At 41.2% G+C, this 20,067-nt stretch overlaps 1 protein-coding gene across 1 annotated transcript in view; it reads left to right on the plus strand.

Moving 5' to 3' along the window:
* DSG2 (desmoglein 2) overlaps nt 1-20,067 on the plus strand; it is a 65,433-nt gene that overhangs the window by 18,279 nt on the left and 27,087 nt on the right. The window contains exons 2-8 of the mRNA XM_062201503.1: nt 7,910-7,945; nt 9,228-9,359; nt 12,548-12,709; nt 13,126-13,270; nt 14,097-14,263; nt 17,000-17,137; nt 17,249-17,434. Of these exons, the coding sequence (XP_062057487.1) occupies nt 7,910-7,945; nt 9,228-9,359; nt 12,548-12,709; nt 13,126-13,270; nt 14,097-14,263; nt 17,000-17,137; nt 17,249-17,434 (966 nt within the window). The remainder of the gene's footprint in view (nt 1-7,909; nt 7,946-9,227; nt 9,360-12,547; nt 12,710-13,125; nt 13,271-14,096; nt 14,264-16,999; nt 17,138-17,248; nt 17,435-20,067) is intronic.

The raw sequence follows: 20,067 nt of genomic DNA on the forward strand, positions 1-20,067 counted from the left end.
GGTGGAATAAGGAGGGAGCTTACTGCTCTAGTCAAGGGGGAAGGCAGTGGAGGATGGCCCAAGTTCTTGGGCCCTGCACCCGCATGGAAGACCAGGAGGAAGCACCTGGCTCCTGGCTTTGGATCGGCACAGCGCCTCGGCCGTAGTGGCCATTTGGGGAGTGAACCAACAGAAGGAGGACCTTTCTCTCTCTCTCTCTCTCTCACTGTCTAACTTTGCCTGTCCAGAAAAAAAAAAAAAAGATAGTTAAAAAAATATGGAGAGTGTGCAGTCTCATGGAAGAGCTGGGGAGAAAATGGCAGTAATTAGAGGTACACTGTGAATCTAAATGAAGGATGTATGTGCACACAACTCAAGACCCCAGCACTCGAGAGCCTCAGCAGCAGCTTTGGATAGAGAGATGAGAGCAGTCTGCCGCAGTGTAAGCCACTGGCAATAAACCTGGAAAGAGCCTGGTTTGAGTCTAGCTTGGATCTCTGTGGGGACAGTGTACCTACCAACCTAGATCAAAAAAAGGGGGGCCATGTTTCTCTCTCCTTAACTACCCAGCACCAGTGTCCCGTAACTAGCTAAGAGCAAGGGAGTACCATTTTGGATATATGTACCAGCTATACCAGCTTGTGTCCATGCACCCGGCAACCAGCTGAGCAGAGATGCCTGAATCTGGCTGGGAGAATTGACAGGGCCCTGGGTGCACATGTTTGTGGGATCCCTGTGTGCTGGGACTGTGAAAACACTGTGGCTATCTGAGGGCTCAGAGTGTGGCTGGGTATGTGGGTAGTCACTGTGGGCGGCTCCACACACTTGGGGCTCCCTGATTCACTGGGGAGGGTCACTGCTGCAGGATCTGTGCTCACACAGAAGACTGAACAGATCCTTTGTGTGGTTCTTGTGGCAGCACGGATGAATATTGTACCCACTGGGGCTAGTGCCCAGGCATTGGTCTCCTTTGAGTAGAGGAGGTGATTGTGAGACTATGCCAACAGAGGTGAACCTCCACTCTGATTAACAAAAAAAAGATTTACCACACCCAATCTTTGAGTCACCTTGGACACTCCCCTCACACTGGAGCACTGAACAGAGCTCCCTGGCCACACCCAGCACATGCCTCCTAATATTCACTGAAAGAACAGACACTGCACTAATCCACAGAAGCATAGTCAAAGATAAAAGCCATCACAGGGGGAAAAAAATAAACCAACCAGTAACTCCACAAATGCCTAAAAATAAAGGGAGCAATTCAGGAAACAAGAATAAGGAAGACAACATGACGCCCCCAAAGGAATACAATACTTCAATACTAGAAACTAAAGACACTCATACATGACATGAAAGAAGATTTTCTCATGAAATTGAGATTTTAAAGAGAAATCAAAACAATTCAATAGAACAAATAAAAATGCAATGGGAAGTCTTAACAACAGAATAGGTGAGGCAGAAAAAAGAATATCCGAGTTAGAAAACAAATCTCTGGAAATTTTATAGTCAGACCCAAATAAAGAAAAAATTAGAAAAATAAAAAACAGTGTTGGAATTTTATGGGATACTATCAAATGACCCAACATTATGAGTCTTAGGAGTTCCCAAAGGCATGGAAAGAGAGAATGGATTAGAAGGCATAATTATAGAAAACTTCCCTAATTTGGAGAAAGAAAGGGATGTTCAAGTAAAGGAAGCAAATAGAACTCCTAATAGATGTGATCATAAAAGAAATTCACCACAACACATTGCAGTCAGACTCTCGACAATGAAACATAAAGATTCCTAAATGTACATGAGAGTAATGCCAGATTACTTTCAGAGGCTCTCCAGTTGACTCACAACTGACTTCTCATCAGAAACCCCACAGGCTAAGAGAGAATGGTGAGGTAAATTCCAAGTCTTAAGAGAAAAATACTGTCTACCCAGAATACTGTGCCCTGCAAAGCTCTCATTTATGTATGAAGGTGAAATAAAGACCTTCCATGACAAACAGAAAGTGAAAGAATTTGTGACCAGTCGTTAAGCCTTACAAAAGATGCTTAAGAATGTGTGAAACACAGAAACATGGTCATCACTGTAGAAGGTGAAGGCAGAAAATCTCCCAAGAGTACAAAGGAAATCCAAAGTAAACAATATTTATGGAAAAATGGCAGAGCCAAGTCATTACTTATCACTAGTCATCTTGAATGTAAATGACCTCAACTTTCCAGTTAAAAGATACAAACTGGCTAAATGGGAAAAAGAAAAATCTATTTTCTGCCTATAGGAAACACACATCACCAACAAAGATACACGCAGACTGAAAGTGAAAGGATAGAAAAAGAAACCAAAAAGAGCTGATGTAGCATCCTAATATCAGACAAAATAGACTTTAACACAAAAGCTGTTAAAAGAGACAAAGAAGGGCACCTTCCAATAATTAACAGATCATTTCTATAGGAATATGTATAATAAACATATGCACCCAATTACAGGGCACCTGGCTATTTAAAAGATCTGAGACATAGATTCCCATACAATAGTAATGGGGGACTTCAGTACCCCACTTTCAGAAATATACAGATCAACCAGACAGAAAATCAGCAAGGAAACAATAGAGTTGACAATACAGACCAAATGGACCTAATGGATATCTGTGGAACTTTTCATCCTTCTGTTGCAGAATACACATTCTTCTCACCAGTACATTGATCTTTGTCTAGGATAGACCATATGTTAGGCCATAAAGGAAGTCTCAGCAAATCAATAACATTGAAATCATACCATGCATCTCTTCAGGTCACAATGGAATAAAGCTGGAAATCAACAACTCAAGAATCTCTAGAACATATGCAAACACATGGAAACTGAAAAACATGTTCCCAAATGAACAGTGGATCATAAATAAATCAAAAGAGAAATAATACTATAAATGATACTATTTGTTGAACTCTTTTCTTAGTATAGAGTTAATCTTCTGTGTATAAAGTTAGGTGAAAATAGATCTTGGTAAAAAAAAAATGGGAATAGGAGAGGGAGGAAAAGAAGAGTGGGGGTGGGAAGGTAGGTATGGTAGAAAGAATCACTATCACTGTGTTCCTGAAGTTGTATTTTTTTTTAAAGATTTCTTTATTTGAAAGAGTTACAGAGAGGCAGAGGCAGAGAGAGACAGAGACCTTCCATCCACTGGTTTACTCCACAAAGGGCTGCAACGGCCCCAGAGCTGGGCTGATCTGAAGTCGGGAGCCGGAGCTTCCTCCAGGTCTCCCACACTGGTGCAAGGGCCAGGGACTTGGGCCATCTTCCACTGCTTTCCCAGGCCTTAACAGGGAGCTGGACCGGAAGTGGAGCAGCCAGGACTTGAACCAGTGCCCTTATGGGATGCCAGCACTGCAGACAGCAGCTTTACCCACTACACCACAGTGCCGGCCCCATAAAGTTGTATTTATGAAATGCATGGAGTTTGTATACCTTAAATAAAAGGTTTATGGGGGAAAATAATAAACCAATCTCAAAATCATAGAACTATTAAAAAAAAAAACATGGTTTCTTGGAATATTACAGGGGCTTAGAAAATTGAGGTTATAAATAAATCCAAATTTCAGAAACCTTTTATTGGAGGCTAAAGATATTTATTTGAAAGGCAGAGTTGCAGAAAGAAAGGGAGAGACAGGAAGAGGTATTCTTTCATCCACTGATCCACTCCCCAAATGGCTACAACAGCTGGAGCTGAGCCTCCAGAGCGAGGAGCCAGGAGCTTTCTCCAGGTGTCCCACATGGGTGCAGGGGCCTGAATACTTGGACCATCTTCTGCTTTTACAGGAGCATTAGCAGGGAGCTGGATTGGAAGTGGAGAAGCTGGGACCCACTGCAGCTTAACCTGCTATGCCACAATGCTGGCCCCCAGAAATCTCAAGATGAGAACTATGCAAGACTTCTAACAGAGGAAATTCTATTTATTTTATGCCAGTGATGGTTATAGTTACAATTCCTGTATTATCTCTTCAATTTTCACAACACCCTGTGAAATAAGAATATCAGTTATGTTTCTTTTAGATGCAAGTTTCCAGACTCAGGTTGGATAAGCAGGATACTCACTGTTTCATAGGAAGAGGTCCACAGTGTGCTTTTTGGCCAGTCTACATCACAACTCAAAGGTATTATGGTTTCAGTTTGTCTGCTCTAGCATTTTGTTAGCTTTCTTTCCCCTCATGGGTGTAAGATGGCCATGGACATTCCTATGTCACATCCTTGTTCAGCAGTCTCCAGATGCTCTTACATGGGAAGGCTCTGCAAACGCGTCTCTTCTCAGTGAGGAGAATCTTTTGTTTTCCTCTAAAAAAAGTTTATCTTTTAATTTCATTTTCCACAAGACTGTGAACCTAGCCCTAACCCCTTACCTATGCTTTGTCATATACCAGCCAATTATTGTTCACCTTCATAAGCTGGCCAGGGTCTACCTGATACCTTAGCAAGATGAAGTGTGTGACCCCTGAAGAGGAGGGGGTGGGGACAGGCATTCTACATCCCATATCAGAGTGCCTGGTTTGGGTCCCAGCTGCTCCACTTCTGATCCAGCTTCCTGCTGTTGTGCACCTCAGAGGCAGCAGGTGATGGCTCAAGTATTTGGGATCCCAAGATTGAGTTCAGGGCTCCTGTCTTCAGCCTGGTCTCCATCCCTGGCTGTTGTGGGCATTTCGGGAGTGAACCAGCAGATGAAGATCTCTCTGTGTCTGTCTTCCTCATCTTTCTGCCTTTCAAATAAAATGAAAATAATTTTTTAAGAAAGTAAATCACAGCCAGCTAGATAATTGAAAATGTCTGCCATATATATATATATATATATATATATATATATATTAATTCTTATTTTACAAGTAAGGAAATTCAGAGCAACTTATCTGGCAGAATCAGGCTTTGAATCTAAATGTGACCATTTCCAAAGTCATGCGCTTTGCACTAGATGATACTACTTGTCAAAGTAATTAAAGTGGACTCTCTAATAATAATAACAGCAAAGTTAGGAAAAACTTCTCTGTAAAAGTGGCTGAGAAAGCTGTGAATTTGTCTGATGCATATGCCCCATCTGCACCAATGCTTGGCTTCTGAATGTCATTGTCTCCCTCAGAAACCACGTCTCACTGGGTCAGGGGACATATGAGATTAGCCTGGAGCAGCTTGGAATGCTAGAAAGTGAGGAAGTACTTAGAAAGAAAGAGAGAGAGAGAGAAAGAGAGAGAGAGAGAGACAGAGACAGAGACAGAGAGAAAGAGAAAGAAAGAAAGAGAGAAAGAAAGAATAAGGAAATGTGACTAGGCGCTGAATCCAACCACTGAGGTCTTCCAGTGGCCAAAGCTGAAGCTATTTGAAGAACAACATTTTAAAAATTGTATTGGGTGAAATCCCAAAGAACAAATCTGAGTCCATACTAATATAAGTGATTAAGTAAACAAGTGCAAGGAAAGAGACTAGTCTTTCTGACCAAATAATTCTAAATAACTTGTGTTGATGCTCCTTCCCACCCAGGAGATGGCTCTTAGTGGGAATGATGATAAAATCTGAGCATTAACAACCAGGGCTTAGTAAACACTATATTAAATGTAGAGATGTTGATCTTTTAATATTGACAGGTATGTCATACTTATTTAAGACATTAACATAAGAGAAATTGGTAAAGGGCCTCTTTTTTATTTTAAGATTTTATTTATTTATTTGAGAGAGTTACAAACAGTGAGAGGGAGAGACAGAGAGAGAGGTCTTCCATCCACTGGTTCAGTCCCCAAATGGCCATGACAGTTGGAGCTGGGCTGATCCAAAGCCAGGAGCCAAGAGCCAGGAGCTTCTTCTCGGTCTCCCACAAGGGCACAGGGGCCCAAGCACTTAAGCCATCTACTGCTTTCCCAGGCCATAAGTAGAGAGCTGGATCAGAAGAGAAGCAGCAGGGACGCAAACCAGCAGCCGTATGGAATGCCAATGTCACAGGCAGAGGCTTAGCATACCGCTACATCACCAGCCCCTGAGGGACCGCTTGATGCTGTCTTTGCAACATTTACGTAACCCTGTGCTGCTCTGCATGTCTGAGCAAGTAACATCTAGAAAGTAAATTCCAGTGATAATCAATAGACGCTCATGGTAAATTTTTTACTAGAAAGCTATAAATTGTTCCTTTACATCCTAGTAAAACACATGAGATTTGGTCATAATAATAAAATTTACTTAAAGTAACTTGTAAATATTTTTGCTAGGGCCAGTAAGATTATAGAGAAGAATAAAAAAGTGGTAGATAATTCAGTCCAGTCAGTCCCTCAGTGTGGCCCATACCAAAGAGAAGAGACTGATGGCTGGACAAGAAATGTATTAAATTCTAGGAATATTCCATGATGATGTGACCCTGAGGAACCCTGAGGGTCCAGGGAGGTGTTGCTTTCATTGGTTTCTCCTACCACACCAGCCTTGAGCATACGTGAGGTTTGCAGAGCACAGCTTTGCATCTCTAGTCAGTGCTGCGATGCCAGCATCCTGTGTGGTGCCAGTTCATGTCCAGGGTGCTCTACTTTTGATCCATCTCCTGCCACCCATGTAGAAGACCAAGATGAAGCTCCTGCCTGCTGGCTTCGGCACGGCGGCACAATCCTGGCCGTTATGGCCATCTGGGGAATGAACCGTGAAAGGCCACCACAAAACACACCAAACACCAGAGTGAAAGGAAAGGTTTATTGTCAGATGGGGGAAACCTGACAGGCTGGAGGGAGAGGACGAGAGAGGGCAAAAAGAGTGGAGGGGTCGCGAGAGAGAGAGGGGGAGAGGGAGAGAGACCACAAGCACAAGCACACGTGTGCGTGGAGGCAGGTCCTGTTATAGTCTTGCAGGGAGTAGGGAAGTGGGAGCAGCGAATCCTATTAGGGTAGGGGTGGGGCTGACGCTTGTGGTTGGGCCTTTTGGTCACCGATTTCTAGGAAGCCAGTCTGGGCTTAGGACCAAAGCTTACTGTGCAAGATGGCAGCGGGGGCCAGAGCCTAAGATGGTGCCTGGGGCTTAAGATGGCACCACAGATAAGATGGTACCATTGTGGGGGCCACGCCATGGCTCACTTGGTTAATCCTCCACCTGCGGCACCAGCATCCTATATGGGTGCTGGGTTCTAGTCCTAGTTGTTCCTCTTCCAGTCCAGCTCTCTGCTGTGGCCCGGGAGGGCAGTGGAGGATGGCCCAAATGTTTGGGCCCCTGTACCCGCATGGAGGAGGAAGCACCTGGCTCCTGGCTTTGGATCGCCATAGCTACCGTTGTAGCGACCATTTCAGGGTGAACCAACAGAAGGAAGACCTTTCTCTCTGTCTGTCTCACTGTCTAATACTATCTGTCAAATTAAAAAAAAAAAAATACAATTTTACTAACCAGCAGATGGGGGATTTTTCTCTGTCTCTCCCTCCCTCCCTCTGACTTTCAAATAAATAAGTTAATCTTTAACAATAACAACAACAAATAATAACAGTTGGTGAGACTAAGAAAGTGAGAGGCCGGAGCAGCATGGGCAGTCGTGTGTGCCCCATGGGTTGATAATGGTTACCTAGGGAGGCTCATCTCACACCGATGGCCTGGGGGAAAGGCATGGTGGGCCCAGGGCAACATGAAATGAAACCCATGGGGTGAGCACACAGGATCAGGGAACGACTAAGAAATCACAACACGGACTATTTCGATTTTCAGCACATTCGTCGTTTTCCAGAGCAGGTAGTGTGCATCAAGGAAAACGGAGCTGCTTCCCTCTGGTCCTGGATGTTGAAGGAAGGCAATCATTTATTTCCCTTTAACAATGAATGGCATTGACAGCTAAACATTTTTCCTAAGCATCCGTGGTGTCCTAGGTGTTAGATTATTCATCAACAATGTTTCTAAACTGAACTCAGTGATAAATTGTGTTAAATGTTAAATAATTTTGTTTTGACAGGTCTGCTTTAACTTTGGAAATGGACTTCACTTTGAGGTAAGGAACCACAGGTATTCATTCTGTCTTCTGGACTCAGCTGTAATTTCATGGCAGGCAGTTTGGCTGTGCTTGGCCAGATTAAAGCCCACATGGCATTGGAGCTTACAGTTCCCATTGAAACAAGTACAGAGGAACAGATCCAGAATGTTCACTGTATTATGACAGCCCAGAAACCCATCAATATGGGAATGGTAAGACAGTTTATGGTTGCTGGAAGGATTTCTGTGATGAGGTGCTAAACAAATAATCAAAGAGCAAAGTGAAAGAAGGCATAAGTCCATTTGAATAGGAAGATGGCCTTGGGGCAGACACTTGGCGCAGCAGTTGAGATACCACTTGGTCTTCTAGCACCCCTTATCGGAGGGCCTGGGTTTGAGTCCCAGCCCCTCTGCTTTCGGTTTAGCTTCTTGCTGACGTTTACCTTGGAAGGCAGCAGGTGATGACCTATGTAGTTAGGTACCTGCCTTCCATGAGGGAGATAGGGATGGAGTGAGTTCCTGGCTCCAAGCTTCAGGCTGGCCCAGCCAGCTGTTGTGGGCATTTAGGGAATGAACCAACAGATGGTAGCATTCTCTCCATCTCTCTGCCTTTCAATTAAAGTAAATACTAAATTTTACAGGAAAAAGACCTTTGTATATGTGTTAACATATGCAACTATCTAATCATAAAAGATAATAAAAGGTATGTATCAAGCTGTTAACAGTGAGTACTCTGAAATATGAGTGAAAAGTAGGAAGAAATTTATAGAATAATTTTCCACCTAAGATTCTGGGGGAAAAAAATTGGTGATAAATTTAATGTTAATTAACTAATCTGAAAACCATAAACTTGTTCCAAGGCAGTTTCACCAGTCTGGTCAAATATTTATATTAACATGTCACTAAGATTTAGTCTTAAAAAAATGTACTAATTTCCTTTTAAACCAAGCACCACCACAGAAAAGCAAAATTGCAATTTCAGTTTGTTAGAAAAATTTTTAACTTGCCAGTTTGTAAGGTCATTGAATTCTTCTCTAGCCTTTTGACCTCTTCTCCCTGGGAAACCTTTTCTTACTATTAAAAACAAAACTCTACTTGTCTGTCTGTTTAGAGGCAATCCGTTGAATGTTTTGAGTTTTTTTTCCAGAATATCTACATTTGTTCTTTGAAAATGAAGCCTGTTAAGAAATAGAAGCAATACCATAAAATTTGCACTACTTTTAAAGTTTGGTGACTCTCAGGCTACCATTCTCATATTTTAGGATACATAGTAATTTTTTGATAATATTGTATTGTCATAGGCCATAAATACAAGGAATGAAAATAAACCACTCGCCAAGCACGCTCACGCACGGTACAAACGGGCCTGGATCACTGCCCCAGTGGCTCTTCGGGAGGGAGAGGACCTGTCCAAGAAGAATCCCATTGCCAAGGTACCCTGTAAAGAGGAGCATGAAGCATATTCACATGAGTAAAACACTTGAAAATTTAAGGAAAATTATATAATATACATACTGAATATTGGATATTAGGATATGTTTGAAAAATGCCATCTTTAAGATCTTCCTTCATATTCTAGAAGATGCAGCATCACTGGCGAAAATGTATGTAACTTTGGGTTTTGGTTAAATGAGGAGCTAAGGGACCTGGCTCTAGTCTATAATAATATGAAATGGTAGACTGCTCAAAAGAGGATACTATTGTAGAAGAGTTTTCAAATGAAAAGAAGTGACGTCCACTAGGTAGGGTGACTGTAAAATCTCCTTCACTAGGACCATCCTGATTTATGCTTGTTTTCCCCTTTTACATTCAAACAGTCCCAATTTTTTTTTTTTGGATAAGTCATGTTGTATTCCTATTAGTATCACTCTCAAAATTAGCATGTAGAAGTCTGAACGCTAGATTTTTTTTTTCTTCCCTAGAGCTGCACTCCATAAGTTCTACCTTTTCTAGAAATGGCACCGTAATTCCATCCAGTTTCTCAAGCCAAAAGTGTAGAAACTACTATCGGTTCTACTACAGAAGGATATTCCAGGGGTGGACATTTGTCATAGCAGTTAAGATGCCACTTGGGATACCCACATCCCATATCAAAGTGTGTGGGCTCAGTCCCCAGCTCCTCTCCAAATCTTAGCTCCCTGCTAACTTGCACCTTGGGAAGCAGCAGATAATAGCTCAGACAGTGGGATCCCTGCCACCCCCATAGGAGACCCAGATTGAGTTCCTGTCTCCTGGCTTTGGCCTAGCTCAGCTGGGCTATTGTGGACATTTGGGGAATGAATCAACAGATGGGAAATCATTCTGTCTGCCCCCCTACCCCTGCCATTTTATAAATATAAGTACAAATATGTATAAATAATATATCAATACATAATTGATATTTTATTTATGTATATATATATTTTCCCAAAATTGCCCACTTCTGTTTGACCCTAGCTGGACTCCACCCCACATGTGTTTTCCATATGCCATGTCAGCAGGCCTCCACATAAGTGTGTCACCCTTCTCCATGCCTCACCCCCATTTCTTTCTATCCTCATATCCTGTTGTAGTTGGCTTCCTGGCATGTTCCACCCCTGGACATACTGCTGTCCATTGCTTGCTTATCGCCTGTCTCCCTCAGAGTGTAAGTTCCCAGAAGAGAGGGCTTACTGCTTAGGGCTCACTGCTCCTGCCTGGTACCCTGAACCAGGTACGTGCTAATCCTGAAGCAGTCAGTGCTTGACCAACATATGTGTAACTGAATACATGTTCATGCCCAACTTCTACCTTCACCCTTCTGTGCCTATAAAGCTCCTTTAAGAGAAATAGCAGCTCTGAAATAGAAGACAATAATTTCTTATTTCTGTAAGCATGTTGTTTCCATAAAAAGCCTTCTAAAATCCAGACTTGTCACTTAATAGAATGCATATAAACAACTGAGTTTTTTGCTGTGTTTTGGCTGGCTTTTTTGAAATACCTGAGATATTTGTACATTCTTTCAATAGCTTTATCCAAATGGATTATTTCTTTGGGGTTTAATCATGTTAGCTATTCTTATGACTTTTAATTATGTAAATTGTCAAGAGCAAAATTTACATAACAAGCAACAAGATTTACAGAATTTTCCCAACTTCCCAAATTCCCTTTCTAGAGGTCAACACTGTCGACACATTAATATTTTCCAGACTTTATGAAATATAAAAGTGTATATATCCTTACATACTCTTAACTTGCATATATATTACACACAAACCAATAGTGTTGTTCATACAGTTTTTATTTCTAACATAAATAGCATTATGTAATATGTCAACACATAAACATTTAGAAAGTTATTTATAAGTGCCTCATATGTAGGGATACATATATATATACGTTTGTATTTGTTTATGTGCTATGCACTTGGCATAAAGAGAGACAGAAATTCAGTGAAAAGTCTGCTCCAGACTTACCATTCATGCCAAGAGCAGAGCTGGCACAGCAGGACATTAGAGGCCCCATCTGCTGTCCTGTGGTTTATCCCATTACAGCCCCAGCCTCAGTACATGTTGGAAAACTTCTGGAAAGATGATGTAACCAATCCTGAAGTTCCAGGACAAATAGCTGGCCAGGCAGGAAGGGAGTGATGATTTCATCCACGCCCGAGGGAAGCAATCAAGGCACTAGTCAGGGTCTGCAGAGAAACTTTTACTAACAAAGAACTAGAGATAATAATAAAATTGCTTATAGAGAATAAAGGTAATTAGAGAAGACCTAGCTGGTTGAAGTATAATTAAGTTGCCAGAGAATTCCAAACAAGAAATGTGCCTGACTACTTCAGTCTTCCTGTAAAAGGATACCTTCTTCATGCTGGCCTGATGATTAGAGAGATTTCTGAAGCTGATTTGACTCTGCAGTTTTTAGTATATGCTAGATTTAAAATCTCCATCCCACAGTCTCCATCCCACAGTCTGCCCAACTCTGTCTTAATTTCACAACCCTTAACAGGTAAGTTGTATTATCTTTCTCACTTTGCAGATTAGAAGATTGAGGGACAGGGAGCCCAGGTAACTCAGTATCACAAAACCGAGTGCATGATCAGAACCCAGGGCCTCTGACACCAGCACATGTGCTCATGAGCCCTGTGCTAGGCCCCATCCCTGCCATCAACACAGTGACAGTTTCAGAGGGAAACTGTCCATTAACAGTATTTCCATGTCGAGGCTTGTGTTGTGGTACAGCAGGTTAAGTCAGTGCTTGTGATGCCAGCATCCCATATCACAGTACCAGTCCCAGTCTTGGCTGCTCAGCTTCCAGTCCAACTTCCTGCTAATGCACCTGGGGAGCAGTAGATGATGGCTCAATTACTGGAGTCCATACTACCCACATGGGAGACCAGCACGGCTTTCCTGCTCCTGGCTTGGGGCTGTCCCAACCTTGGCTGTTGAAGCCTTTTTGGAGGGTGAACCAGTGAGTGGAGAAAGAGTTCCCTCTCTTTCTGTGTGTGTATGTGTGTGTGTCTCCATCTCTCCACTGCCATTCAAATAAATATATCTTTTAAAAAATATTTACTTGTAAATGATAAATAAACCTTTAAAAAGTATTTACTTGTAAATGATAAAGAGTGTAACATGAGGCATTCTTCTGTATTTTATGTTAGATACATTCTGATATTGCAGAAGAAAGAGGACTAAAAATTACGTACAAATACACTGGAAAGGGGATTACAGAGCCACCTTATGGTATATTTGTCTACAATAAAGACACCGGAGAACTGAATATTACCACCATTCTTGATCGAGAAGAAACTCCATTTTTTGTGGTAAGAAGAATTTGACACTTCAGAGCTAGTAGTTGTCATTGGCAACACAGTCAACCTCTGTGTCCAGGGGTTCCACATCCATGGACTAAAGCAAACCACAGAACAAAAATATTCCAGGAAAAAAATTGGCATTTGTAGTGAACATATACTGACATTTTTTTTCTTGTCCTTATTCCCTAAACAATGAAGCATAACAACTATTTGTATGGCATTTACATTGCATTAGGTAGCGTGTGTGACCTAGCGATGTTTTAAAGTATCCTAGAGGATAAGGGATTTGAGCATCCACAGATTTGGGTATCAGTAGGGAGCCTATACCCAAAGGATGACTGTGGTTATGATTCATGATTTTTTTGATAGTACAATAATTCAACTGCCTGAGCTTAAATATAATCTTATTTATGTCATGATATCAGCTAACAGGTTATGCCTTGGATAGCAGAGGAAACAACCTGGAAAAACCATTAGATCTACGTATTAAAGTTCTTGATATCAATGACAACGAGCCAGTGTTCACCCAGGATATCTTTGTTGGGTCCATTGAAGAGCTGAGTACAGCACGTAAGAGTCTATTATTTTTCATAAATGAACACCCAAAGTCATGTTATCTCCGTTGTGTAGAGAAATGCTAAATCCCCTATCTTGATGGAAGTTGAGTATTACCACAGGACAAATAACAATTCTGTGCTAAGTTTGTAACAGTTTTTCTTATGATAAATTCAAAGGACTTTACACACCATTTTTTAATACCCTTCAAATAGATTGATGTTTGAAGATAGTTTCCATAACAACTACTCAGCACCGCCCCATAGCAGAACAACCATAGACACTGTGTCAACAAATAAATGGGAGTGGCTTTGTTCCCATAAAACTTTATTTACAAAAGTGGGTGATTGGTCTGCGTTGGGCCACTGGGTGTGGTTGCTGACCTCTGACTTCTATTACTTTAAGGTTTATGGACAGCATTGTTCAATACGGTGCTTTATATTCGGACTTACATTAGAGATTTCTGTTTGAACATAGGATAGTTCTTCTGATTTGTTTGTATCTTCATAAACATCAGGACTGTGTATCTGCTCAGCTTCTTTGATTGTGTTGGCTTTGAGAACTATGTGAAACAAATATGTAGCACTCCAATAGCAGTATTTCAAGACTTACCCTAACCCCAGCCTTGCCTTCATCTGGTTTTCCCATCTCCATTGTTCAGCTTGCTTACTTCCTGATCCAGTGAAATTTTATATTATAATAAACTGTGATGTTGCTAAGCACCTGAACTCCTTATGGAATAATGTAAAATAGTATTTATTTTATAAATAAAATCATAACATATATAGTAAGTGTGCTAAATGTTGAGTTTTATCTTGGATGCTTTTATTTCTAATGCCAGATACTCTTGTGATGAAAATCAATGCAACAGACGCAGATGAACCCAATACCCTGAATTCTAAAATTTCCTATAGAATCGTATCTCAGGAACCTGCTAATCCTCCCGTGTTCTACCTAAACAAAGATACAGGGGAGATTTTTACGACCAGCATTGCCTTGGACAGAGAGGTAAATTAGCATTTTATGTTTTTTGTCTTTTAAGCTCTCTACTGTCCTTCACATTTTTCCTCAGTTTTGCTTTTCTAATTTTAAATTTTGTTCTATATCATCAAACTCTTGGAATTATCCTCTTTTCAGCATGAGCTTTCTGATATATGGCTGTTGAGCACTTGAAATGTGTTTAGTCCAAATGAGATATGCTGTATGAATATCGAGATATATAAAATATGCCCCAGATTTGGAAGACTTGACATAAAAAAGAAAGAATGTAAAATGTCACCTTCACATTCGTTTTGCTGATTACCTGTTGAAATGATAGGATTTTGGATAGCATGGGTTAAATAAAATGTATGTTTGACATTATTATCACCTGTTTGATTTTACTTTTTTTTTAAATGCAGCTACCAATTTAAAACTACATAAAGACGGCACCCTTTAGGGCCTCTGCAGCCAGGACACTGCTGGCCAGAGAGCCCTGAAGCAAATTCCTCATTTACAGCTCTCTAATGCAATGTCAGGAGACGAAACCTATTTGAGGGTTGGGGCGTGGGAAACAGGAATCCTAGTTAGGGTATACAAGTATTTGTAAAGGAGACAGTTACTATAAAGCCCAAGTTAAAGGAAAACTTTGATAGAGTCTACTAGAAAGACTATTCCATCAAACATCTCACTTTTTTTTTATTTCTAACTCGAAGGGGAAAAGAGAGGGGGAGAGGAATAGAAGATTTTTTTAATGCTTCATACATGAAGGTTTTAACAATGTACAAGGGTAAAAGAACATCATGCTAGGGCCCATGGTAAAGCTACCACCTGAGATGCCGGTGTCCCACGTGGGCACCAGTTCAAGTCCCAACTGCTCCAATTCTAGTCCAGCTCCCTGCTAGTGCGCCTGGGAAAGCAGCAGATGATGACCCAAGTACTTGAGCCTCTGCACCCACGTGGCAAACCCGGATGGAAGTCCAGGCTCTTGGCTTTTGCCTGGCCCAGCTCCTGCTGTTGTGGGGAGCGAACCAGAGGCTGGAAGATCTCTGTCTTTGTAATTCATCCTTTCAAATAAATAAAAAACATTGTGCGGATGTCAGATATAAATCTAGGTACGTTGTATTGAGTATCACTTGGAAAAAAGACTTCACTTTGCCCAGCATTTTTACTAGAACCTTTGTAAAATTAAAGAATATGGTTATTCCTAAAAGTCTAGGTTTTATTTTTGTACATGAAATTTGAGTACTCCATGAATTCGTGGTGTGATTTTTAATAAGCTGCTGCCTCTGAAGTCTGGGAAGTTTAGCCAATAATCATGACTCTCAATCAGTTATCAGGCATTTATTGCCAAGTGCTGCTCCAATCCTTGTATGTAGACCAACCCATTTAATCCACATAGAAACCCCATGAAGCATATCAAGTTATTACCCCATCTTACACCCAAGGAATTGAAGGTCAAAGGGATTCTGTGTGTATCCAGTGCAGCAAGTGAGTCACAGAGGCGGAATTGGAGCCATGGCAGCTGGCTCTAGAGCACTGTTAGTCTTGCTGTTCCCTGAATCACTCGGCCCCTCCCAGTATGGATGCTGGCTGCCTTCTTAAACTCCAGCCTCACTGAATGGAGACAAAACATAAGGGTATCTCCTGGGGGGAATAGTATACTTTTTTTAAAGATTTACTTAAATATTTGAGAGGCAGAGTTACAGATAGAGAGGAGGAAAGATAGAGAGGCTTTCCATCCACCAGTTCACTCCCCAAATGGCCACAACAGCCAGAGCTGGGCCGATCTGAAGCCAGGAGCTTCTTCTGGGACCTCCCACGTGACTGCAGGAGCCCAAGCACTGGAGCCATCTTTCACTGATTTTTCCAGGTCATTAACAGGGAGTTGGATCAGAAGAGAAGCAACCGGTTCTTGAACCGCTACCCATATGGGGTTCTGGTGCCACAGGTGGAGGCTTAACCTGCAGCGCCACAGCACTGGCCTCAAGAGTTCCAAGAGTTTACTTTTGGTTGACATGAGATATCATCCTGCAGACCTGTTCTTTGAGATTCTCATACCTCTGGGGAAGACCAGGCATAGTTCACAGTCTCATAAGAACCAATTCTACAGTCCTGGCAGCACTCCATGGTGAAATAACCAGATTTTGAACAGTGCTTCTTTGTGCAGACTCTTTTAAGGAGAGAATCATCTCTTAATAGTATCATCAATAACATATTCAAGACTTTTTTAAAAAAGATTTATTTATTTATTTGAAAGGCAGAGAGAGTTAAAGAGATATCTTCCATCTACTGGTTCACTTCCCAAATGGCCACACCAGTCAGGGCTGGGTCAAGCCAAATTTAGGATCCAGGAGCTTCTTCCAGGTCTCCCACATGGATGCAGGGGCCGAAACAATTGGTCCATCTTCTGCTGCTTTCCCAAGCACAATAGCAGGGAGCTGGATGGGAAGTAGAGCAGCTGGGACTTGAACAGGCACCTATGTGGGATGCCAGTGTTGCAGGCAGCAGCTTAACTCACAGTGCCAGCCCTGACATGTTTAAGGATCTGTTAACAACTGTCCTAGATTTTTCAGCCCTTCTGCAAAAGTTCTTGCTACAAATGAGTAGCATCTTCACAAGAATAACACCATAACATGAAACTTATATACATGAATAAGATACACTGTGGTCCATTTCTTAATGATAAGGTCAGCTAGAACCAGAAAGACAGACTTGGGAGCAATTGATTTTCACCCCAGCTGGATATTTTTCCTTTCTCTGCAGGAACACAGCAGCTATACTTTAACAGTAGAAGCAAGAGATGGGAATGGACAGATAACAGATAAACCAGTAAAGCAAGCTCAAGTTCAGATTCGTGTTTTGGATGTCAATGACAATATACCTGTGTTGGAAAAGGAAATGGTAAGTATAATTTTAGTGGTAAACCTACCTACTCAGATTTTAGTCCTAACTAAAAATTTTTCACTTGAGGCTGTTAGAGTAAAATAATAACCGTGTGCTCTTGTTTTGCAGTATGAAGGCACAGTTGAAGAAAATCAAGCCAATGTGGAAGTGATACGCATAAAAGTGTTCGATGCAGATGAAATAGGCTCTGATAATTGGTTAGCAAATTTTACATTTGTGTCAGGAAATGAAAAGGGCTACTTACACATAGAAACCGACACTCAAACGAACGAAGGGATTGTGACTCTTGTTAAGGTAAGTACTGAGTGTTCAAAACTGGGACAGGACAGATCGGCTGTCAGTGAGAATATCAAACACTTACATGTTCTCTGCGTACTCAGCTGGCAGCACCACAGATACTTGATGTCGGGCCTACCCCTTTTTGCCCAAGTTCTGTCATGAGTGAGTGGTCCCAGTGCAGTCCGTATTCAGAGCAAGGGACTCTGATCCTGGCCAGAAAGCATAGCACCGCCATGCCAGAAACACAGGTTCTTGGGCCTTACCCTCAAAAAAGCTATGATGAAGCTCAGAAACTTGCCTTTTAACAAAAGCCTACTTGTGATTCTCAAATAAATCATATGAGAGTATGATTGATGATGCTTGATCGAATCTGTAAAGGAAAATTGAATCAAATAATCCAGGCTGATGGATCTTATACATCTGGATCTCATAACTCCCACAGAGCTATTTAAACAAAAATTACAAGATGGATTTGTAGGTCACAAAGTAAATCAGGAATAATATCAATGTACTTTTGAATAGTTTATGTTAGTATTATTTTACCGGCCTTTAAAATAAAATACAAAGCCATAACTTGTAAGATGCTGTTTTCATTAAGTCTCACACAGATATAAATTGATTCTAGAAGTTTTCACATTTTTACAAAAACTTTATATATGACAGGCAAGGGGAATAATTTTGATTTAACAGAATAGAAAAGAATAAACAGAAAGTGTTGTAGCAGTAATCATGAGCTTTTAACTGTAGGTTGCCATGTGCATTTGAACTACTTTTTAAAAGCAGGAAAAATTTGCATATCGTCACGTTTAAAGGGAAGACACATTTTATGATTCTTAAATACATGGACAATGTCATCAGAGAAAATACAAACTTGCTTCTTTTATGAAAAAACATTTATAGGCACAACCATGCCAGATGCTTTAGATACAAAAACCAGTAACACACGTAAGAAGAAACAGTTATGTGTTGATGAATAAGAAAGGTACTAGAATAAAAGTATTCTTAATGTACTGTGATAGCACAAAAAAGATGTAGTTATTTCTACCAAGAAAGTATAGATGAAACATAGTAAAATTAGTATTACATTGAAAGCAACAGATAAAGAAACTGACAGATTTACTTTCTCAGTTATATAAAAGATTGCTTCTAATTTTTTTGAGTATGAATTTCTATCTGAGGTTTTCCATTTTTTAAAAAATATTTATTTATTTGAAAGGCACAGTTACAGAGAGAGGGGGAGAGACCAAGACTGAGAGAGGTTTTCTATCCGCTGGTTGACTCCCCAAATGGCCACAATAGTTAGGGCTGGTCCAGGCCAAAGCCAGGAGCTAGGAGCTTCCTCCAGATCTCCCACTTAAGTGCAGGGGCACAAGCATTTGAGCCATCCTCTGCTGCTTTCCCAGACATATTAGCAGGGAGCTGGATCGGAAATGGAGCAGCTGAGACTCGAACTGGTGCCTATATGGGATGCCGGCATTACAGATAGCAGTTTAACCTACTATACCACAATGCTGGCCCCTGCTTCCAAATTGTAAGAGCAGTAATCAGACTCCATTATAACAAAGTTAGATAAGATATATAAATAGAAAATGTGCACATGAAAAGTTACTCATTAGGGAAAATGCAAATTAAAACTATGAGAGATTTCACTACTCACTCATTAGAATGGCTAAAATCAGTGTTTAGTCTATTTCGGCTGCTATAACAAAGTATCATAAACTGGGTAGCTTATAAGCAAGATCAATTTATTTCTCATGGTTCTGGAAACTAAGAATTCTGCAAGGAAAGCAGATTTGGCGTCTGATGGGGCCCCACCTTCTGGCTCCCACGGGGCCCTCTTGCTCTATCCTTACGTGGTAGAAGAGGCCAACAAGCTCCCAGAGCCTTCTTTTAAGGGATTTAATCACATTCATGAAGGTTCCTAACACTCCTAAGGCTTCTCACCTCTTAATAGCATCATTTTGGGAGTTTGGATTTCAGCATATGAATTTTTTGAGGACCCAAGCATCCAAAGAAAGACTAAAAACAGCAAAAATAGGAAAAAAAAAAAAAAAAAAAAACCAGAGAAGTGAAACCTTTGTATACTATTGATAGAGACATGAAATGATATATCCAGTTTGTCGGTTTTATTTAACAGTTAAGCATAGAGTAGTTACCTTATGACCCAACAATTTTTTTTTCTTTTTCTTTTGACCCAACAATTTTATTCCTAGGTATTCACCCCCCAAAAAAGATGACAAACATATGTATTCAAAAACTTGGTGCAGATTTTCATTGCAGTGTGATTATAAACAAAAGCTGATAATAATCCCGATGTCCCTCAACTAACCCTGATAGATAAATACAATGTGCTGTATCCATTCAGTGGACTACAACTGAGCAAAAAAAAGGAATGGAGGCCGGCGCCATGGCTTAACAAACTAATCCTCCTCCTAGCAGCGCCGGCACACCGGGTTCTAGTCCCGGTCGGGGCGCCGGATTCTGTCCCAGTTGTCCCTCTTCCAGGCCAGCTCTCTGCTGTGGCCCCAGGAATGCAGTGGAGGATGGCTCAAGTGCTTGGGCCCTGCACCCCATGGGAGACCAGGATAAGCACTTGGCTCCTGCCATCGGATCAGCGCGGTGCGCCGGCTGTGGCGGCCATTGGAGAG

This window comes from Lepus europaeus, chromosome 9, assembly GCF_033115175.1.
Source record: "Lepus europaeus isolate LE1 chromosome 9, mLepTim1.pri, whole genome shotgun sequence".
Lineage (NCBI taxonomy): Eukaryota > Metazoa > Chordata > Mammalia > Lagomorpha > Leporidae > Lepus > Lepus europaeus.